Here is a 23554-nt window from a genome sequence, read left to right as displayed (position 1 = left end):
AAAAAACAATTAAGATGATCTGTCCTCACTCTAACTGGCTACCAGAACTAGATGTTTTTCAGAGTGTCTAGTTTTTCATCATGTGATGTCCAGCATTCCATCAAAAAGTACCAATCATATCAATAATCCAGGCAATAGAAACAGACTTCTGGGTAATACAGATATTGGAGTTATCAAATACAGATTAGACATAACTGTGATTAATATATCCATAAAACAGATGACACAGTGGTGAACGTCACAGATAAGTGGAATCCATGAAATAGAACCAAATGGAAATTCCAGAATTAAAATATATAGTAATTAAAACTTAATTATGATGATTAAATGATTAGCCAAAGCTGAAGAGAGATTTAGTGATCTGGATGTAGGTCAGGAGAAAATATTCAGATTAAAATAAAAGAGAACAAAGAATGAAAAATAAAAAGAGTATAAGAAAAACGTGGGACACAGCACAAACATCGAACATGCGTAATTGGAGGAGAGAAGAAGAGAGAGAGAAAAAAGGCACAGAATATTTGAAAAGACAGGATTTTTCAGAACTTAATAAATAAGCCATGGGTTCAAATATCACCATAAACCCCAGACGGGATAAATGCAGTGAAAACACAGCTAGGAACATCATTGTGAAAATGCTGAAATGAAAAGGCAAAGAGAAATGATTAACATTAGCCAGAGGTAGAAAGACACGTTACTGTCCAAGGAGCGGTAATAACACAAAGAGCGACAGCAGATTCCCCAGGAGAAATGATGGAGGTCAAAAGACAATGGAAAAGAAAGTTGGCTAATCTAGAGTGTACGTCTAGTGAAAACATTCTTCAAAACATGAAGGTAAAGATATTTTCAGAAAAATAAAAACCTAAGAATTTTCCCAGTAGGCCTACACTAAAATACTAAAAGGAGTTAGTTGGCAGGAATATACTGATAGCCAGAAGCATTAAAAATGCACAATGGAATGAAGAACAAATAAAAGAGTAAATATGTGAATAAATCCGAAACAAATATTAAGTGCATAGACCTAAGTATAATATTTTGAAGCATTTAAAATATATGTAGAATTAAAATTTGTGACAAAAATAATGCAAAAAATGGTAAGTGGAGTTAAGTATTCCCCTTGCGTTATTCAGGAAATGGTAAAAGTACTAATTTTAGGTTATAGGAAGTCCAAGATGCATACTGTAGTAGTCTCTAATATAACCTTTAAAATAATATTAAAAATACATAATCCATGATCTAATAGAGGGGGAAATTGAATGAAAAAAAACTTGCTCAATCCAAATAAAGTGAAAGAAAAGAAAAGTTAGGAAGTGGTTAAAAGTATTAATTTTAGGTGATGGTAAGTCAAGGATATATATTGTAGTCTCTAATATAACCTTTAAAACAATATTAAAATACATGATGATCTAATAGAGGGGAAAATGGAATGAAAAAATACTTGCTTAATCCAAATAAAGTGAAAGAAGAAAAAAATGAGGCATGTGAGACAAATAGAAAATAAATAGTGACATCATAGATACAAACCCAGCTATAGGACTACTTATATTTCACAGAAAAGGATGAAATATGCCGATTAAAAGACAAAAGGACTGGATTTCTAAAAATGTGCTCGTATATATTACCTAAAAAAATATATATATATATATATACACACATATATATATTAAATATAACACTACAGTGAAGTTTAAAGTAATAGGATGGAAAATGATATACCATGCAACCTTTACCAAGAGAAAGTTAGTGTGGCTATGTTAATACCAGACAAAATGAATATAAGGCAAGAAGAAATACTACAGATAAAGAGGAATATTTCATAACAATAGAGGCTGAAATCCACCAGAAAGACAATTTAGTCTGTAGGACCCTAGCAACAAAGCTTTGAAACATACAAAGGAAAATAGAACTAAAGAAACAAATCACTTGCATTCAGAGTGGGGTTTTTTCCTCACCTCTTTTGACATTTGATGACTGAAGAGCAATGAGTAAGGAGATATTTTAACCACACAATTAACAAACTTGACTCGACTGACTCTATGGGATCCCACCCCCCAAAACTGCAGAATACACCATCCTCCCAAGTTCCAAATGGAATTTTTACTAAAATTGGCTGTATGTTTGGCCATAAATCAACTCTCAAAAAATTTCAAAAAACTGAAATCATACAGCGTACATTAATATGTTTCACCATTGCCTCCCACCCATAACATATAATAGGGGACCACTCTGGCCACAGTTCCCACCTGGGTGGCAGAGCCCCCCCGACGCTCACCCACCCCTGCCCTGGCACCTTTGGGACACTTTTTTCCTGGAATGCCCATCCTAGTACATGTGGGCGATCACTTCCCCCTCACAGGCACGTCTTTAACACCCCTCTAAGCCAGTTCATCACTTGCCGTGGGTTAGCTATTAACATTGATGTTTTTCCTCGTCAGCTTAGTTCCCGACTCTGTCTTAAGCCTCCTGGGAACAGCGACTGTGGGTCCCATACAGCAAGAGGGGTGTGCTTGAGCCCTGCACAGCAATCATTGACCTGGAGACCCAACGTGTTCCCTAACAGCGACGGTGGGTCCCATACAGCAACAGGGGTGTGCTTGAGCCCTGCACAGCAATCATTGACCTGGAGACCCAACGTGTTCCCTAACAGCAATGGTGGGTCCCATACAGCAAGAGGGGCGTGCTTGAGCCCTGCACAGCAATCATTGACCTGGAGACCCAACGTGTTCCCTAACAGCGACGGTGGGTCCCATACAGCAAGAGGGGCGTGCTTGAGCCCTGCACAGCAATCATTGACCTGGAGACCCAACGTGTTCCCTAACAGCGATGGTGGGTCCCATACAGCAAGAGGGGCGTGCTTGAGCCCTGCACAGCAATCATTGACCTGGAGACCCAACGTGTTCCCTAACAGCGATGGTGGGTCCCATACAGCAAGAGGGGTGTGCTTGAGCCCTGCACAGCAGTCGTCAATCTGGAGACCCAACGTGTTCCCTTGGCTGTTTTCAGTGCCATCCCTGAGACAGGGAGTATTTTGATGTGATCAAACTATTAAATGAAACGTCCAGCTTTTGAAGACTGTGTAATCAGGGATCTCGTGTGGTCAGGACAGAGGACAGAGAGTGATCAAATCGATGGCACTTTTTATGTTTTGTCTTCTCTGGGTCAGGACTGCTCTGCCAAGGGGGACAAACCCTGCAAGGCCCTGCTTGGAAAACGATGATGCCGTTGACGATGAAAACATCCAGCAGCAAGGGCCTGGCCTGGGGCACGGTGTCAGGTCCGCAGCAGGCCACGTGACGGTCTGGCAGTGAGTGAGCCACTGAATACCGCTGAGCCCCAGGCCCGCTCATGTGGAGTGGAGGTGACGCCTGCCTCCCGGCCTTGCTGTGAGGACTTGGTGGCCCACTGTGCATGGAAACAACTTATAAACCACAGAGTTCGCTAAAAATGCTTTGTGAGATCCATGCACAAAACAGAAAAATAAAAACTGCAAGCACACAAAGGAAGGAGAATTACGCAGAGCTGTTCCTGTATTATTAGAGAGGCTGCAACGTGGTTTAGTAGACACAGGATAGCATTGGGCATCAGAAATAACCATCCTGCCCTGCCACCAACTTACTGACTAGCAAGTCATGTGTCCTCGCTGCCTCGGTTTCCTCATCTGGAATTGAGGGATTGCATGAAAGGCCTCAAAGGGCCATTCCGACACAAGCGTTCTCTGATTCCAACCCCTCAGTCCTCTGCAGTTGCCTCGAAGACACCATAGAAAGAGGGCATAGGATGTTTGCATCTCTTAGGAAGAGAGCACAGCCAGCAGCCACAAGTACAATGGCAGCATCTGATTCTGTTTCCAGCTGCCTTTGAAAATGGTGTTATTAATAGAAAGGACACCAATCCACTGCTAAACTGCGCAAAAGGCACAGAAGTCCTCTCTCCAGGATCGTTCTCAAACGCGATCCATGAGCTTCTCCAAGCCTGGCTGCCTTTCTAGTCCAGGATCTTTCTCAAATGCGATCCATGAGCTTCTCCAAGCCTGGCTGCCTTTCTAGAGAAGTGGGAAAATCATATTTTATCCTGAATCTTTCCAGATGGTCACCTCAATGAGTCCAACAGAGCTTGCAGCCCATCCACCATCAGAATCAGTTTGGATAAGAAAAGTTGCCCAAGATGTGTCCTGGTCACCCCCAGCCCCTACCCCCAGCTAATGCTGTAGGTCACACACACCACCTGGAGCAAACCTTCACCTTCCACAACACACAGTCCCAGCCAGCATTCCCAAGCTTGGCAAACGTTCTGAAGCAATGAGGCTTCGTGTGTGCGCATGTGTTGTGTGTGTGTGTGTGTTGCATGTGTGCATGTTGCACGTGTGCATATTGTATGCATGTGCATTGCATGTGTACGTGTTGGATGTGCATGTACATTGCATGTGTGTGCACGTTGCATGTGTGCATGTTGTGTTGCATGCATACACATGTATGTCCATGTGTGCATGTTGTATGTGTGCACGTGTTATATGTGCATGTGTGTTGTGTATGCGTGTGTTATATGTGTGCTTGTGTGTTTTGCAAGGCATGGCAGCAGGGAAGAGACTCTCAGGCCTTCGTAGTCTCTGTTCCTCATGGACGAATTCTTTATGTGCTCTGAGATTATGTTATTTGTAGACAGAATATTCTGATGCTCTTATTTCCAGACTCAATATATTTTTTTGTTTCTTGTTTTCTTTTTCTTTTTTTTTTTTAAACCCAAATCCCACGCACCCTGTGGTTTAACACTTAAATAAACCAACTCCAATTGGGATTGTGTGAATAAACAATTTTCCTTTATGCAGAATGGTTCAGAGAACGTGGGCATGTGCACACAAGTGCCCTGTTCCAGAGGCTGGCGCGTGGGGGTTCTAGCAGGCTCGTCTCCTGTGCAGAGGCTCTGGGGCTGTGGCCTCACTGACTGTCTCGGCTCTTTCTCTGAGAGCTGGTCCTCTGCTGCTCGTTACGGAAAATGTTTCCTGTGTAGAAAGAGGAGATTTTGAGCCTGGCAGTGTGTGGTATGAGGGAGATGGGGACACCGTCAGGATCAAGGGACACCAGGGGACAGGAGGAACCGAGCCCTCAGTTATGGAGGGAGGGGAGAGCCCTGCAGATGTATCCGAGGCAGGAGGACAGAGGGGGTGCTGGCTGCGTCGGGCTGCCTTTGGCTCTCCCCGCAGGGCCACCCTGTCCAGAGTAATTTCCCCTGCATTCTCCCTCAAAACCCATCGACAACTCCAAGCTTGGCAGGGCTGGGCCGGTCCTCCTCCTCCCCTCACAGTGGGCGGCTATGGATCTCATTCCTGGGATGTCAGTACCAGGAGGTGGGGGACTCCCGGTTCTTCACTGTCCAGCATTGCCAGGGCTCTGGAAGTCCCCACTGTCAACTCTGGGGCTTCTGTTGCCGACGGCCGCACCTAGAGGTGCTGGTGACGCACAGGAGCTTCATCAGTGGAGAGGCCCCTATCTTTTGCTGTCTGAGTTATAGGAGAATTTGTGGTTCTCCCTGCAGAACAGTCAGGTCCCAGGGAACTGGAACCTTGACAAGGTCAATCATGAAATTGTATCTGAAGCAGCAGAGGTTGTCCTGGACAGTGGCACGGTCTGGGAAACTGGCCGTGGCTTGAACAACCGCTCACTGCCCTTTCCACACCGTGTGTGTTGGCCTGGTCCCTGCTGCTGGGGATATGTGCCGACCTTGTGGCCTGGGTTTTCGTGGTCTGACTGGGGACTGACACTGGCCTGGCAAAGTTGGAAGGTGCTCCAGATGGAAGGTCTCAGGCTGCGTGGACGGGCATGTGCTGCAGGGTATTGGGGGGAGGGTCTGGGCACACTGGGCCGCCATGTGAATCAGGGATGCCAGGAGGACAGGAGGGCTGTCAGCCTCACCCAGGACTGGCTCCCAGGTGTTCTGGAAAGCTCCGAGGAGAAGCCTTGGGCCAGGGGCAGAAGCCACAGGATCTGCATGGCCAACTCTTATCAGGCGGGCAGTGGTGGAGCTGTGTGAATAGGGAGTGGAGAAGGGCTGGACTGGGGGTCCTCACCCCATGAGAGGGTAGGGGGCTTCCTGACCGGGGTGTGGGGGCCCTTCCTGGGCCTGTCACAAAGGAGCAGGCTCCTGCCACCACGTGGTTGGGACCCTTGTGTGGGTGGGTGGCGGCAGTCTTGTGAGTCCTGATTATTCTTGGGAAAAGGGGAACTGGTCCCCTGCTCCGTTCAACTGAAAAGGGAGAGCACTCCCTCACTGACAAGGGCCTTGACTCCTTGAATTGGACTTGTCCGGTCAGGTGTCCACCCATCAACGGCTGGACAGGGCTCCTGTGGAGCTCAGGTGGGTCCACCTGGGGCTGGGCTCACCTGCTCTCCCTGGAGCTGCCCGGTGACACACCTGTCCCTTGAGCAGGAAAGAAAAGCCCCAAATGAGAAGACATTTATCTACTATTTCCAATCTACCTGAAGATCTTCCAATATTTTGAAGGATTTTGTCCAGAAAGGATAGATTTTCATACTGAGTGTTCTTTGAATTCGTCTTTTCTGTGGGGAAAACAATAAGTACAATGATCACGCTTTGTAAATAATTAAGGCATGATTCCACGTTTTCGTTTAACTTCAGGGAGCTGTAAGCGCTGAGCAAAGCACCCACGCACAGAGCAGGCGAGGTGAGGTGCCGCGGCTTCTCGAGACACAGCCTCAGGCGAGGCCATCAAAACCTTTCCTCCAACAAGCCCCAGAAAGTGTGGCTTGGTGCCCAAGCGATGAGTGGAGTCCTACATCTTCGTGCTTTCTCTGTGTTTTCTCTTTACACTCTTAGGAGACGCTAGCATAGAAGTATTCTGTCCACTGTGTCCTAAGGGCTCCCCACCGCCGGTGGTGAGCAGGGCTCCCTTCTGTGGATCTGACACTCATGGTCACTTGAGCCACAGTCCTTGGAGCTGGACACAGGTTTTACAGACGCTGAATTTTCCCCACGTCTCTTCCTCTCCAGCCCTTTCTACCAATAACTGTGCTGTGTGGTCCCCGCTGCTCAGGGAGAGGTGCAGGCAGTGTGGGGTGGCATCGGTCCAGCAGCGGCTCCAAGTCCCCCCAAACCGGCCCTGGTCGCTGCAGCTGGTGGCTGGGGGGCTCCCTTTGAAGCAGCCCCCAGCCTGGGAGGTGCCCTTTCCTCTGTAGGGGGGCACCCTACAGAGAACCCTAATCCTCTTCCTTTATTTACTCTTCTTACTCTCAAAGTACGCCAGGAGGCCCCACCTCTCTTTAGTTCTCCCAAAACTCTGCAGGCGCAACCTGGAACCCTTAAAAATACTGTTTGGTCATCTGCATTTTGTGAACACATGAATAATGACTACTGTTGACGGGCCTGGCCCCTCAGTCTCATTTCTTGGAAACAAGAACCTCTTATGTATACCTGCTGAGCACCTAGCAGGCTCAGCAGGGATTGCATAGTAAATGTCTCTTGTTGACATTAATGTTACAGGAAATGAATGATTATTACATGAATTTATATATGTCCCATGGGATACTTAGATTTACCAGGTCCTAAAGTCTTAAACTGAAGTTTAGGCACAGTCAGTATGTCAGGAATGATATTATGAACCACAAAGCTTTTCCTACTCCCAGAAGTCACGGATTACATGGGGAAGTTGGGTTTTCCGGCAACAAGGAAGGGAGGGTAGTTACAGATCTATTTTCCTCTTAATTCATTTTACATTAAGAGGAACATGGATCTGCAAACATTCATTAAAGGCTGTGGGCATCCCTAAAGGCTGCTTCAGGCTTTAAAAACATTTATCTAAATTAATATTAGGTGCTCAGTTTATATATTTAATAAGGATACAAGCCCATGGAACAATTTTTAAGGTTTAGAAAAGACGGTCAGTGAAACATCAGGCTGTTTCCGGTGGTTGGCCCTCACTACCAGTTTCCTCCTGGAGGCTACCACTGTGACCCACTTTCCTGTGTATCTTTCCAGGGGTAACCTACACCGGAGAGATTGCTGCCAATTTCGTACTCAAAATGAATTCGCACAGTGCTTTTTAAGAGAAGAGTCCTTAGAAAATTTTGGCAGATAATTTAGGTTAGCTATTTGTGGAAACGTATGTAATTCATCATTTAATACAAAACATTTTATCTTAAATTTGCTTATTTGTAGAGTGTACTCTCTAGCCCTTGGGAGTCCCAGGGAAGCGTATACGATGCTAACATTTCCCCGTTCCCCATGTATGTGTGGTTTCATTCGACCGTAGGGCACCTGGTGAAGCCCGTGGGTAATACTTAGTCTTCATGTGTAGACGAGGCCTCAGTGAGGCAAAGCACCTTCCTAAGATCACTGAGGTTGTATGCAGCCGAGCTGGGAGAACCCAGAGGCCATCACCCCAGTCCTCCCTTTTCCTTCCAGAGTTGAAATGCAGAGCTTTTCACAGTTCCAGGATTCTCAATGGAACCACATGGGTAAAAATCTAGTATTTGAATTTTTAATGTCTGGAAAGGATGGAGTAAAAAGGATGAGACTTATCCTCCCAATTTAATTAAAAAACAAGAAAAAATATATGAAACAGTGATTTCCCATATATCAGAGAATAAGCAGCAAAGGCCAGTGATCTACTGAGAGATGGAAAGCAGCTGAGTGCAGCCCTAGGATTGCTTCAGGCATTGTCTGGGGAGTTTCCAGGGCAGCATTAGGAGTGAGAACTTAGGCAGAGCCCAGTGATCTCAATAGGCTGAGGGGTTTGGAGAGGTCAAAGTAGCTAGAGTTCAAAGGACAGAGTGAGAGATACACACACACAAACACACACACAGAGAGAAAGAGAACATCTTGCAGAGACCTATGGAAAAGAGCTTGTGAGTGCAAGCTCCCTGGTGCCGGGGGCCTTTGGATTTTTCAAATGCATGTGATATCCCACACTTGGCTATGAAAAAATTCAGTGGTTACTTCTTACCCACTTGTATGGTGGTGACCTGTTTTTCTCCTGCTTGACCAAAAATGAGAAAGCTCATGTGTTCCAGCTCTGTTTGGGTAGGCTTGCCTCTCTTTTGAATTCTGCCTAGTTAACTACCCTGCTACTAGAATGTTCTTATGGGCTCAAGGAAAGCCTTGGTTGATGATCCCACTTTTTATTATTAGGGTGAGAGTAGCATTTTTGTTTTTTTTTGAAACAGAGTCTTGCTCTTGTCACCCAGGCTGGAGTGCAGTGGCATGATCTCAGCTTACTGCAACCTCCGCCTCCTGGGTTCAAGTAATTCTCCTGCCTCAGCCTCCCAAGCAGCTGGAATTACAGGCACCCACCACTGCATCTGGCTAGACAGTAACAGTTTTGTTTTGTTTTGTTTTGTTTTTTACAGCATTCTAAGTGGAGATAGAGAACCTGAAACATACTTATGTTGAATGCTGTATCAGAGTGTTCAATTATCAGAAGTTCTTGAAGTCTAGCAATGCTGTTATCTTGCCTGCTGCTTATTATCCATGGCGTATTGCTTCCCATCAGTTAGTGTTTTGAATTATAAGCTCACCTTTGGCAGAGCTGTTGTCTGTGAAAATCCTGTGAAGCCCAAGTTAAGGGAATCGTTCTTTACATCAAGTGTGTATTTGCTTCCACCAAGTGCCCTCTGACCCGGGGTGTAACCACATGAGACTTCCTGTCATGCTGGTTTCACAGATGAGCTATTCCAGAATACACAGAACTTGAAGTCCCCATGTGGTGCAGGCTGACACAGACGGATTTCCATTTCCCTGTGCTGGTAGATGGATTTTTATCTACACTATCCTTTTACTGAGGGTGTAGTCTTGTTAGCAGTCATAGCATTATTCAGGGATTTAATTTGCAACACTTTTCTTCCCTAGGCCTCATCTTCTGCAAATAAACTCTAACAGCCAAATTTCTATATTTCATAAAGGAAAATCATAGTTGAGGATTGTTCTGCAATTAGATCTGTAACTTACTGCTCTGGATTTTAATTCTCTCTTGGTTTTCTAGCCCTGAAGATTTCCTTTCCTTTGCTGTCAGATCATAATAGACATTTAAAAATGTTTATTATGTTTTATCTACAATTTGTAAAGATTTTCAACTTATATAGTTTTCAACATTGGCAAACACAAATAAGTAAATTGAATCTTCTAAGTCCTTTGATTTGATTTCCATGTGACTAAAGACTATGGCAGCTGCCTAGGCCTGTGTCTCCCAATATTTCCTCAAAAAATGACACAGAAAAACAGGAAAGAAAAATAAGATTACACAAAACTAGACATTCAGGCATAACCTAACTATAAGATACTCAAGTATCAAAATAACAGTAAGTAAAAAATAAAAAATAAAAATTTCAAAGTTACAGTGAAGAATCTTTGCTCCTGCCCTACATCCACTCCATGCAACATTTATTGATGACCAATGGCAGGTTGAGATAAAACAGTGAGAAAAGTGAGTTAGAAAAAGCCTAACATTGATCTGAAAACTCTATCAGAATAAGCAAGTCCACTGTAAGACTGAAAATACTAAATATGGGTCCTGGTAGATCAGAGAAAGGTCTACAGAGAAGGAACTTAAAAAGCACATGTGAATTTTATGTATCAGTCTTCAAAATACATAACACCTGAGAAAGAGAAAAAGACCCCCCCCCAAAAAAAAAGAAAAAGAAAAAAAAAGGAGTAGGCTGCCTTTAGAAATTGAAGGACAAAAGACAAAAGTAGCAAAAGGGGAACATGTATGGTCCTGTGAGATTATAAAAAACCAAAAAATTCAGAGGATACACTTATTTTTCTTGTACCAAAGCAATCAAAATATTCACTAAGAATCAGTATTTTTCTATACTGATATAACTTAAATGAAAACTGAATAAAAGGTAGAAAAGTAAGGCAGAAAAACAAGAAAATGTAATGAAATAAAGAGATAAGTAAAACATGAATGAGGAAATAATAGCAAAAGTATAATAGAGGCAAAGAAGAAATAACATTTGTATAATTGGTGTAATTGAAGAAAACAGCAGCATTAACTATGGTATAGAACTAATATTTAAAGTTATAATTAAGATAACTTTATAGAAAAATAATAGGTGAGTCTAATTTTGAAAGGATCCATTTTGTATCTGGGAAAATTAATACCAAGATGTATCCTAGTAAAAACATTAGATTTCAAAGATAAAACAACCAAAAAAGCAAGGCAACAATGAAGCAGCATTCTCTATCAATTCAATGAAAAAACAAAGTGTAAACCAAGGATTTTATATCCATCTAAGTGTCTGTCAAACATCAATTTAAACATACAAGAGTCTAAAGATTTGTCCGTAGCACATTCTTCAGTAATCTGCTACAGGATGAACTTCATCAAACCAAAAGTTACCTGAACAACCTCAATGAGAACAAGTGATGGTGAAGGTGGATACACACACAAACACACACACAACTTATAATCATATATGTAAATGATTGAAACATAGATGAGACTGGAAAACTAATATACAAATGCTATATGTATTGACAAAATAGAAGTGATAAAACTAAACTATGGGAGGTGATAAGGGAGGTGAAGAGGAAAATAGAAACTCATTGATGTTGATGCCTAATTGAATCAATTAGGCAATGATTAATAGTTCAAGTACACCATTAAAAACTGATAAACCAGGGGCTGGGCATGGTGGCTCATGCCTGTAATCCCAGCACTCTGAGAGGCCGAGGCAGGTGGATCCCTTGATGTCAAGAGTTCAAGACCAGCCTGGCCAACATGGTGAAACCCAGTCTCTACTAAAAACACAAAAATTAGCCAGGCGTGGTGGCAGGTGCCTATAATCCCAGCTACTTGGAAGGCTGAGGCAGGGGAATCTCCTGAACCCAGGAGGTATAGGTTGCGGTGAGCCGAGATCATGCCACTGCACTGCAGCCCAGGTGACAGTGACAGTCTGTAACAACAACAACAACAACAACAACAACAACAAACAATCCAGAAAGTGGAGCAAGATAGCTAAATATTACCCTCCAGCGACTGACCCCTGTAGGAACATAAAATTGAACAACTATGCATGCATGCAAGAAAGCACCTTTACAAGAACTGAAAAATCAGATGAGTGATCATAGTACCTAGTTTTAGCATAATAACAAGAAAAGACACATTGAAGAAGATAGGAAGGACAGTGTAGTATTGCCTACACCACCCTGCCCCAATACCAGGCAGCACAGTGCAGAGAGAGAATGTGTGCTTCAGGGAGGGAGGGAAGTAAGTGTGGGACCTTGCATTGTAGCTCAATGCTGGCCTCACCACAGTGGAACACAGCACCTGGCAGAATTCTGTGGTCCTTGATTCCAGGCCAGTGCCCACAGAGGGACTATTTAGACCCACCCCAGGCCAGAGGAGAATCACTGCCCTGCAGGATGAACCTGAGTCCTGCCCTGCTTCACCACTGGCTAGCTAAAGTGGCCATAGGTCCCAAATAAATTTCAGTGCCAGCAGGGCTATAGTGACCACAGTCCTTCGGTGAACCCTGTGGTGCTGCACTGGTCTGGGAGGCAGAAGGCTTGGGATGCAACCCAATTTAACACCAGATGCAGGGGCCATAGGAGTGCCCACATCACAACTCTCTCAACTCCAGGCACCGTACCTTAGAGAGAGACTCCTTCTCGGGAGAAGGAGAGAAAAGAGTACAGGGTCCTTTGCATTGGAACCTAGCACAAACCCTGCCACAGAAAAACCATGCTGGGAAGAACCCAAAAGATCCTGATTCCAGGCTATTCTGCCAGACAACATTTCTAGGCCGACCCAAGGCTGGAAGACCGTAATACCACTCTGGTATGATGGTCCTGAGTCCTGACTGGCTTCACCACTGGCTGACTAAAGTGACCTGGAGCCTCGAATAAACATCAATGGCAGTAAGGCAGTAGCAGCTGCAGGCCTTGGATGAGCTCTGGTGCTGTGCTTGTCTGGGCAGCTGTGGGACTTTGGGTGAGACCCAGCATAATGCCAGCTGTGGCGGCCATGAGAGTGCTTGTATCACTCCTTTTCCAACTCCAGCCAGCTCAGTGTGGAGAGAGACTCCGTCTCTATGGGGAAATGGAGGGAAATGAGTGAGGGACTTTGAGAGCCCAGAGAATTCTCCCTGATTTTCCCCAACTGCATCAGAGCTGGGTATCTAGGAGGTTGCAAGAGACTTGCAGTGTAACTGGACTTAGGATGCTCTGTAGTACAAAAATGGCTGCAGTGACCACAGGCTTAAGGAACTCAACAGTCAGTCAGTATCCTTTGAATCAATGAAAGGTCCTCTGAAGGATGGGTACAAACAAAGCCCATGTGATGACTGGAATAAATATCTAACTTTTCAATGCCCAGGCACCAATGAACATTCAGAAGCATTAAGAACATTCAGAAAAATACGACTCTGTCAAATAGATGAAACAAGGCACCGTTAGCCAACCCCAGAGATACGAAGATGTGTGACTTTAAGACCGAGGATTCTACAAAAATATAGCTATTTTGAGGAAAACTTCAATAAGAGACAGAAAAGGTTGGGTGTCGTGGCTCACACCTGTAATCCCAGCACTTTGGGAAGCCAAGATGGGCAGATCACTTGACGTCAGGAGTTCGAGACCAGCCTGGCCAACATGATGAAACCCCATTTCCACTAAAAATACAAAAATTATCTGGGCATGGTGGCATGTGCCTGTAATCCCATATACTTGGGAGGCTGAGGCAGGAGAATTGCCTCAGGATACCAGCCTCAGGTGTCCCTTTATGGGAACACAAAAGGGACTAATACTTAGGCCATTTAAAAATATACAGTCAGAGGGGAAAATAAAAAAGAATGCAGAACACTTATGAAATCAAGAAAGGGCAAATCTAAGGAGTCGTGGCCTTAAAGAAGGAGTAGAGACAAAGATAGGAGTAGAAAGTTTATTCAAAGAAGTAATTACAGAAACCTTTCCAAACCTAGAGAAAGATAAGAATACTAAGGTACAAGAAGATCAAAGATCACCAGGAATATCCAACCCAAGTAAAACTACCCCAATTTATCAAATAATCAAGCTCTCAAGTATAAATGACAAAGAAAGGATTATAAAAGAAGCAAGATAAAATAATCAAATAACATCTAAAAAGGCTCTGATACATCTGGCAGAAGACTTCTCAGTGGAAACTTTATAGGCCAGGAGGGAGTTGGATGACATATTTAAAGTGCTAAAGGAAAAAAAAAAAAAACCAAAAAACTCTTCCAACCAAGAATGCTCTACTCAGCAAAGTTATCCTTCAAACCTGAAAAAGAAATACTTTCCCAGACAAACAAAAGCAGAGAAAATTCATAACCACCAGAACTGTCTTACAAGAAAGACTGAAAAAAGTCTTCAATCTGAAAGAAAAGGGTGCTAATGTGCAACAAGAAATTATCCGAAGGTATGAAACTTACTGGATAAACACTATAGGCATTTCTATCAAGGCCGTGAACAAGGTAAGAATGCCCACTCACTCCATTACTATTAAACATTATCCTGGATATATCAGTCAATGCAATTAGCCAAGAGACATCAAAGAGATGCATAAAAATTGGTAGAGAAGAAGAAAACCATTTCTATTTATCAGATGATAATATGGCATATCTGGAAAACCCTAAATAATCAGTGATAAAGCTAACTCAAACAAGAAAATAATTCAGTAAGATAGCAGGACAAAATTAACCTATAGAAATCAAAGCATTCATATAAAAGACCAGTTAAAGTACACAATGATAGATAAAATCTTGCTTCTAATAGCAAGACGGTAAACTGAATACTTAGGAATAAGCTTATATGAGAATATAACACCTATGCAAGGAAGACTTAAAAATATTCCTGAAAGATAGGAAATGACATTGAACAAATGGAAAGACATTACTTATTCTTAGATAGATCCACTCAACATTGTAGAAGTTGCAGTTATTTTCTAAATTCCTTTACAAATGTAATGCAATCCCAATAAAAATATAAACACAGGGAAAGGAAATTAGACATATTACCAAAAATATAATCAGGGAAACATGGAAAAAGAAAAGCTAAAAAGAACTAAAAGAGGGACATGTGTCCCAGAGGTTAAAATACACTCTGAATAACACACTTTGGTGCTGGCCCTTTAGTAGAGGACTGTGCTGTATGGCCCAGATAAGGACAGTCACACACAGAAAAACTCAGTGTATAATACGTGTGGCTTTGCAAATCATGGGACAAAGATGGACTTTTAAAAAATGGTTCAGGGATAACTGGGTAGCCATTCGTAAAAAGATAAAATTAAGAACACCTCACACCATGCTCAGAGGTAAACTCCAAATGGATCCAAGAGCTAACGTAGCAGATGAAGCCCTATAAATACTGGAGGAAAGCAAATTCCTCTTTAGACTCAGTGTGGAGAAAGACTTTCTAACTCAGAAAGTCAAAGCTAAAGGCGGCCAGAGATTGATAATTTTGGCTACACAAAAATTGACATTTTTTTACATGAAAAATTATAAACTCAGTCAAAAGTCAATTAACAAACCCCAACAATTTTCTATCTATATATCATCTATCTATCTATCTATCTATCTATCTATCTATCTATCTATCTATCTATCTATCTATCTCTATCATCTACCTATCTATATCTCAAAGTTTGTTTTTAAAATATAAACAGTTTTGAGAAAATGGGGCTAAAAACCAAAAACCTAAAGGAAAATGGGAAATTGTAATGAAAGCAACATTTACAAAAGTGATATAGAAATGGCCCTTAAACATATGAGATGTTTAAACTCACTCATAATGCGACAATTGCAAACAAAAGCAATACTGAAATACCCCTTCTCACCATGATGCTGGTGGAAACCTAATGGTGTGACAGGCATCATGGTGAGGCAGGAGGGAGAGAGTCACCTCACACACTCGTGCCTCCATCTCTCCCATAGAGCTCTCAGTGTGGGCAAGGCACATTTACCTTTACTGGAAACTGTCTTCTCACTGCCAGGAGACACCTGTGGCCCACTGTAATTCTCAGAAGGATCGCTGTGGAGATTCGCATTAGCACTGGCTTCTTTAATGACAAATATGGAAAAAACGGGAAAAATGTTCTTGATTACACACTTACAAGCATTTTGGTCATTTATTTAAAAATGCTAAGTTGAAATGCTAATATTATTTTCAAGTTTTATTTGAAAATATGTTTTGGAAACTCAATATGTGAATACAGAGCCAGGCCTCATCTGACCCTTTTTTTTTTTTTTGAGACGGAGTCTCTCTCTGTCGCCCAGGCTGGAGTGCAGCGGCCGGATCTCGGCTCACTGCAAGCTCTGCCTCCTGGGTTCATGCCATTCTCCTGCCTCAGCCTCCCGAGTAGCTGAGACTGCAGGCGCCTGCCACCTCGCCTGGCTAGTTTTTTGTATTTTTTTAGTAGAGACGGGGTTTCACCGTGTTAGCCAGGATGGTCTCGATATCCTGACCTTGTGATCCGCCCGTCTCGGCCTCCCAAAGTGCTGGTATTACAGGCTTGAGCCACCGTGCCCGGCCTCATCTGACTTTTAAAACTGCATATTCACTCCTCCACACGTCCTTTGACCCAACATCTTAGCAGGATCAATGCTAAGAACTGACCCTGGAGATAATTCCCGAGAATATGAAAATACCTGTGCTGCAAGCTTGCAGCTGTGTTTGAAATGGCAAGATATTGCAAACAATGGAAAAGACCATACAAAAGATAATGGCTGCAGAACTGGGGTAGGAAGAAAGGAGGGTGGGCAGGAAAGGAGGATTTGCACGGATCCATGATTTGCACGAATGTGTTTCCTAGCTCTGTCTGTGGAGAGGGCCTGGAAGCAACGCTGTGCCATTGAACTTAACAAGCACACAGTTCTTGGCTCACAATCAGTAACGGTGTTAGTGTTTTATAACCCACAGACTATAGTAAATCCCTAGGAGCCCATGTAGACAGTAATAAGCAACTGAATACATAAACAAACAGGGGAGGAGGGGCAGCTCTTTCTTAAGGTAGAATCCCAATTAATAAATGGAGAAGCAATGGCAGAAAGAGAAACTTGCCAGACTGACCATCAGGCAGACAAATTCGGAAGGATTCATGTTAATTTTAAATAAAATCTTGTTTAAGACCTGAAAAAATCTAGTTCAATCCTTCCCAACTCCAGAGTCTGTCTTATTGGGAGGACTGTTTGGGGTAATGTACTGGGATGCAGATTCCTGGGCCCCTACGGAAATGCTTGGCTCCTGGCACACCATCAGATACTGGAGCTATGACCTGGTCCTGTATGTGGGGAACAGCACAGATGTCCTACGTGTGTGTCCTGATGGTATGGTTTGGCTCTGTGTCCCCAACCAAATCTCATGTCTAAATGTAATCCCCAGTGTTGGGAGAGGGACCTGGTGGGAGATGATTGGATCGTGGGGGCAGAGTTCCTCCTTGCTGTTCTCATGATAGTGAGTTCTCACGAGGTCTGGTTGTTTATAAGTGTGTAGCACCTCCCCCTTCACTCTCTCCTGTCTCCATGTGAAGATGTGCTTGCTTCCCCTATGCTCTTCTGCCATGATTGTAAGTTTCCTGAGGGCTCCCAGCCACGCCTCATGCACAGCCTGCAGAACCATGAACCAATTAAACCTCTTTTCTTTATAAATTACTCAGCCTTGGGTAGTTCGTTATAGCAGTGTGAGAATGGACTCATACACCTGGGTATATACATATGCCTTTTCTGGTTTTGAATCTCCAGGGTAAAGAGGAGGTATTTTGTCCCTCCGTGGCATCCAAGAGTCTTATCCTCTTAGCTTTTGCACACTGATTTTTTCCCAGCAGACTCATCTGTTGGAGGGAGGCTTTTCCCTACTTCTGGGGGAACCCTCTGGGGGCACTCTGGCTCTCCCTGCACCTGCCCTGGGAAGGAGAAGTAACTTAGCTGAAGCTTTGGGAGAGGGGGCCAGGTATTGTGGCAGCACCTACCTCCCTGTCTTGGCATCTGCCTGCCCATGAGACATTTCTGCTGTGCTTCCCTGGGCTGTGGTTTTTCCAGGGTCGGCCCCACAGCAGCGGGTGGGGAAACTGGGGGTCTCTCAGTCCCGACAGAGACTGGGAGATCTGCCCAACCGGGGGAAGCAGGCACATTCTCCCACCAAGGGTTTATCCTCCATGAAGGAGATGTTTCCGCCTGTGTCTGCCTGCCTTCTACCTCTCCCGTTACAGCTGGACTTGGGAAGGGGTAATTGCTGGGTTGCATTTACCATCACTGGAAACTTTGTCCTCAGTGCCAGAAGAGAATTGTAAATTCTCTAATAATTCATGATAATTCTCAGAACCACCAGCTTGATAATTCTCATCAATACCAGCATCTTCAATGAAGAACATGGAAAAAAATGGGGAAAAGTTTTCGTGATTACACAGGTATAAACATTTTTGGCCCATGCTTTATTTTAAAATGTAGGGATGGGATGCTAATATGATTTGCAAGCTCTATTTGGACATGTGCGTTGGCAAGTGAATGTGTAAACAGAGTCAGGTGTCCTCTGACTCCCTTGAACCAGCAGTGTGGACCTTGGCAGATGGCAGGTGAACCAATCCTAGGAACTGGAATTTACATCTGGACGCAAGATTTCAAGAGAGGGCTGAACTTTCCTGCTGCTGAATACATTTGCATGCACTGTGTGGGGATTTCTGATTCCCAGTTCTCTCCTTGGCAACTGTGGATTCAGTACTCTGTCTTGGTTCTAAACGTGGTGTTCTATTTACTTGCATATGTCTTTGCCCATGTGAAGGCACATTCTTTGTGTTTGTTCATGACTCATTGTGTGGCCTTGGGCAAGTCATTTGCTACACCTTGGTTTTACCTTCTGTCAAATGGGGTAATGATAACTGCCCTGCTCTCTCAGAAGCCTTAGGTGAGCGTGAAGTGAGAGCATGGGCGTGTGTGGGAGGAACTGGAAACTGCTGGTTAGTGCAGGGTTCTCATGTTCCTGTGCCCTGCGTTTCTGCAGTGGCTCCCAAGGGCGAGAACATGCCTGAACCTGCACTCCAGAGATCCCAGAGTAAAGGGAATTATCTCTGCCAGTCTAGGGTTGACTTCCTCTGTCTCGGGAAGCTGTAGAAATGGTTTTAGACACCATATTGTTCACATCTCCATGTGCCCTTGCCCCGGAAATAGCTGGTCTTAATGCTCAAATAGTAGGTCATGTATTCAATAGCACAGAGCTCCAGGGATCAGTGCGATTAGCGGGTTAGAAAGGGGTGTGCTCACGGTTTTCCTTACGTATTGTTGACAATGTCGATGCTGTGCTTGGCATTTCAGTCCATGTTGTTTTATTCATGTCCAAAATCTCCTGGACTAGAATTTCATCTTGGGAGAAGCACACAAGAGCACGTTAGAGCTGGCCCTGCAGGGCTGGCCCTTGTGCTCCTGTCCCCTAAGGCCATCTGTGCACACAGTGAATGGGAAACAGGAACTCCGGGACCCCAGGGGATGTGGGACTTGGCTTTGGAAAGAACCTTCCCTGGGTGGGCAGGCCGCTGCCTCCCTCAATCATTTCAGAAAAACTGAGACTGTTAGGACGTTTTGGACACTGAACATTGCCCCCCAAAGGTACAAGGCTGGACGCTTGGCCCACATGTGGTCCTAAGTCTCCTTCCTGCCCTGGGTCCCTCTGTCCCATCCCTGAGGCTCTCCTGAAGCTGCCCTCCACGTGTGAGCGAACGTCGCTCCTGATCTCTGCGTCAACGCGGCCTCATTTTCTTCTTTTACGTCCCTATGAGTCCTCCTGGGGACCTTTTACCATGAGAGCCCTGAGCTTTGTGTCTGACAGACCCAGAAAAATCACACGGGCTCTGCTCCCACCAGAATGTGATCTTGGACAAGCGCCCTCACGGCTCTGACCTTCGGTTTTCTGTCTGTAAAACAGGGGTTTGTATTTGCCTGTGGGCTTTTCTGAAGGTCCAGTAAAGCAGTGTATGCAGGAGGCGCTCAGCACGAAGCCTGGGCCATGGCCAGGTGTTGCAGCACCTGACAATCACCGCTGTCTCTGCAGCATAGTCGCCAGGCCAGGCTGCAGTGCTGGCCTGGGCAGTGGGTCCTGGTTTGCCGGGCCCTCCGGGTTTAGCACAGAAAGTCCCTCAATGAGGAGCTCCTCAGTCCCAGGCAAAGCGGGCATCTGGTCACCCCAGGACCAGCTCATGCGGAATTTGAGGGTAAAGGGAAGAGGCTGAAAATGCCACTGGAAATGAAGATGCCACCAACACGCCTGAGAAAAATGCTTCGTCCTGGGTTCTCGGTGTCTCGCCCAGCAGCCGCACTCTCCCTCTGCCTCGCTCCCGGCGCTGGGTTTTGGCAATGTGTGCCCCCAGTGAGGCCCCTGCAGCCGCGTGGGCTACAGCCCTGTAAGGTCGGCAAGAGTCCACCAGCTCTGTGAGGAATTTGCTCCTCCTGATAAAAGGGGAACCAGTGTCCAGGCCTGCACCCCCACCTCCTGCCCTGGGAGTGGACGAGGTATCTGGCACTGTGGACACCATCCTTGATCATGAGGCATGAGCTTGAGGAGAGGCCAGGACAACCTCAGGGACATGCCCTCGTGTTGTGGAACTGCCAGACCAGAGGCGGGCGCCACCTCCCTCTTAGCTTCGGGTGCTCCAAGATCCCAGCCAGGGGGTTGGGTGCTACCACTCAGGCTCTGTCCGCTGGGGCCAGTGATTGGACAGAAGCACCGATCTTAGGAACTCCAGTTCCTAAACAGTCATGGTGTCCAGTGAGATAGGGGTCTTGGAGAAGAGTGGATATGCATTTGAATGGCAAGCATTTACTGGGCACTCATCTGAACCAGACACTGCCCAGGTGCTGGGGGGCCAAGGATGGCCCAGCCTCGGTCCCTGGTCTCTGTCCCACTCCAGCCAGCCATGTCCAGGAGGCAGCATTCTACAGCTGTGACCAGGCACAGCAGGTCAGCAGCATCCACCAAGGGCAGATGGGCCCCCAGGGCAGATGGGTTCTCAGGGTATATGGGGGCAGGCAGAGGATGGGATTCAGCTGACCAGCCCAAGAAGTGGGCCCTCCTGGGGCACTGTCTGAACTTCTGGGCTGACCTTGGCTTCAGTTACCCCGTCGTTACTGGGAGTCACTCCTGTCCATGGCAGATGGGCTGTCTCTGCAACTCTCCATCTCTAACAACTGCACCCACAGTCCCTGACCTGGCCCAGTGTGACCCAGTCCATTCCATGCCCGAAGCCGGGAGTGGCCTCCTTTTGGGGACTCAAACTCCTCAAGCTGCAGACACCCTGGGATTCCCTGAGGTGGGTGGATGGAGGCCCAGCTGTGGGGAGGCGTGCTTCTGCAGGGAGAGCAGTCATAGCTTTGGGGGCCAAAGAGAGGTGGGGGGCCGAGCTGCCTCACGGTGAGCTGCCCGTGGCCAAAGGCTGCCTGGACCCTTCCACAGGCCTCCCCACCCACGGGGAGATTGGTCAGGGATAGAAAAATGCTTTAGGTAGAGATTAAGCCAGCAGGTGGAACAAGGTTAGAAAGCTCTTTGTTTTAAAACCACGTCTAACTGCTGATGGTTGAATTTTTTGAGAGGAGAAGCTGAAATACAATGACCAGACCTTCCATCAAAACAGAGCTGACCAGGCTGGGCGCAGTGGCTCACTCCCATAATCCCAGTGCTCTGGGAGGCCGAGGTGGGCGGATCACCTGAGGTTAGGAGTTCGAGACCAGCCTGGTCAATATGGTGAAACCCCGTCTCTACTAAAAATGCAAGAATTAGCTGGGTGAGGTGGCGCACACCTGTAATCGCAGCTACTCTGGAGGCTGAGGCAGGAGAATCGCTTGAACCCAGAAGGTGGAGGTTGCAGTGAGCCGAGATCTCGCCACTGCACTTCAGCCTGGGCGACGAAAGTGTGAGACTCCATCTCAAAAAATAAAAAAAAACAAAAAACAAAAACAAAAACAGAGCCAACCACATCTGCAGCAGCCAGTCCAGGGGGCTGGCCTCCTCCACAGTCAAACTTGAAGGAAGTCAGAGCTCCTCTAGCAATAACTCAGGCAGCCAAACCGCAACCCCTGTGCCAGCCAGCTCCAGAGGGCCAGGAGTGCATTCATCACCGACAGCTCCTCTGGCTTTTGTCCTCACTTCTAACTCAGAGCCGACCAGAGAAATCCACACACGCTCCCTCACCAACACCCGCTGCCTGTCTGATGAGCCGCCCCGAGCGCCCCTGGCCAAAGCCTGCCTGGGATCTGGGCTTCTCTTGCCCTAGTGAGGCCCCATCCCCTGCCTGACTCGGAGGCTCTGAAATTGCACGTGATGGTGGCGACTCCTCTTCCGGGGCAAGCTCTGGACAGGCAGTCTGGGCCTGGCGTGCCTGGGTGGGCTTTGCTGACCTCCACGGGGATTTGAATTCTCACTGTCAACGCTTTCAGCTTTCTACCTAGAGGAAATTTGGGGGTGCGGATGGGGGTAGGAGCTGCCGCCTCTTTCTAGGTTTAGTTGGTCAGGACCCAGGAAAACGATCAGAAACTCCAACCAGTCTTTCCTCTTCCTGAGTCCTTTCCTGAGGCCGCTGTTTCGTCGGTGGTGACTGAGCCACTGGCTGGAGCAGGTGCTGGTCTCAGGATGAAAACTCAGAATCTGGCAACCGCCAGATTCACCAGGAAAGTGAGTCCAGTCACAGCCATTCCTTGACCTTGGGGAGCCTAACTCCCACCTGGGGCAGTTCCACTGAGTACCCGGAAAGCGGACAGGGAGGCAGAAGCGAGAATGGGAACGTCTATTCATTCACAGGGGCACTCACTCATCCATCCACGTAACCCATCAGAACGCTGCAGGCAGAGCTTTTCCCAGACTCTCCCACCCAGACGTGGAAATGGAGCAAAGCCTGACTTCTGACAGCAGCAGCTCCTGGAAAGGGGCCCAGCACCTGGGGGCCCCTGCCTTCCCACGGGAGCCCCTGTTAGAGGCCGTGCAGCCTCCGCAGCCGCAGTCCCAGGCCCTGCCGGGTGGAAGGTGGCCCCCAGCCCCTACTCCTGACCCCACTGCACAGGTGACACTGGCAGAGAGGTCCTGGAAGCTGACTGCTTCCCAAGGGCATCGATGTGAGTGGGGGTCAGGACTGCGTGCTCTGAGTCCCAGCGCTCTAGGCCTCAGTTTCCCCACATGTAAAATGAGAGGTCAGAGCAGAACTGTGGGCACTGGCCACACGTTCACACACTGGAGTGTGGCTGTCCACACGGAAATGGCCGTGAAGTGCAAAGGACACATCAAACTGTGGAGATCCAGCGTGATGGAAAGACTGAAGCATCTCAGTAATGATTTTACACTGATCACATGTTGAAATCATCACACGAAATAAAATGTTATTACAGTGAGTTTCATCTGTGTCTTTTTTTTTTTGAGACAGAGTCTCACTCTGTGGCCAGGTGGGAGTGCAATGCCGCAATCTTGGCTCACTGCAACCTCTGCCTCCCGGGTTCAAGAGATTCTCCTGCCTCAGCCTCTCAAGTAGCTGAGATTACAGGCACACATCACCACGCCCAGCTAATTTTTGTATTTTCAGTAGAGACGGGGTTTCACCATGTTGACCAGGAGGTTCTCCATCTCT

At 46.1% G+C, this 23554-nt stretch overlaps 1 protein-coding gene across 2 annotated transcripts in view; it reads right to left on the bottom strand.

The window, feature by feature from the left end:
• Positions 1 to 4791: 4791 nt before the first annotated feature.
• The window catches only part of SPACA7 (sperm acrosome associated 7), a 29058-nt gene continuing 10295 nt past the window's right edge, over positions 4792 to 23554 (bottom strand). Inside the window, exons 3-7 of one of the 2 annotated variants that reach the window (XM_074021463.1) lie at positions 19227 to 21688; positions 18205 to 18312; positions 15923 to 16018; positions 6471 to 6551; positions 4792 to 4996 (exon numbers count right to left, since the gene is read on the bottom strand). In XM_074021463.1, coding sequence (XP_073877564.1) covers positions 4932 to 4996; positions 6471 to 6551; positions 15923 to 16018; positions 18205 to 18312; positions 19227 to 19284 — 408 coding nt within the window. In that variant the 5' untranslated portion in view covers positions 19285 to 21688 and the 3' untranslated portion in view covers positions 4792 to 4931. The remainder of the gene's footprint in view (positions 4997 to 6470; positions 6552 to 15922; positions 16019 to 18204; positions 18313 to 19226; positions 21689 to 23554) is intronic. The other variant, XM_015439541.3, reaches the window with a different exon arrangement.

Source organism: Macaca fascicularis, chromosome 17 (genome assembly GCF_037993035.2).
Source record: "Macaca fascicularis isolate 582-1 chromosome 17, T2T-MFA8v1.1".
Taxonomy (NCBI): Eukaryota; Metazoa; Chordata; class Mammalia; order Primates; family Cercopithecidae; genus Macaca; species Macaca fascicularis.
The sequence above is the reverse complement of the archived record's forward strand: the minus strand, read 5'-3'. Positions and strand labels throughout refer to the sequence as shown.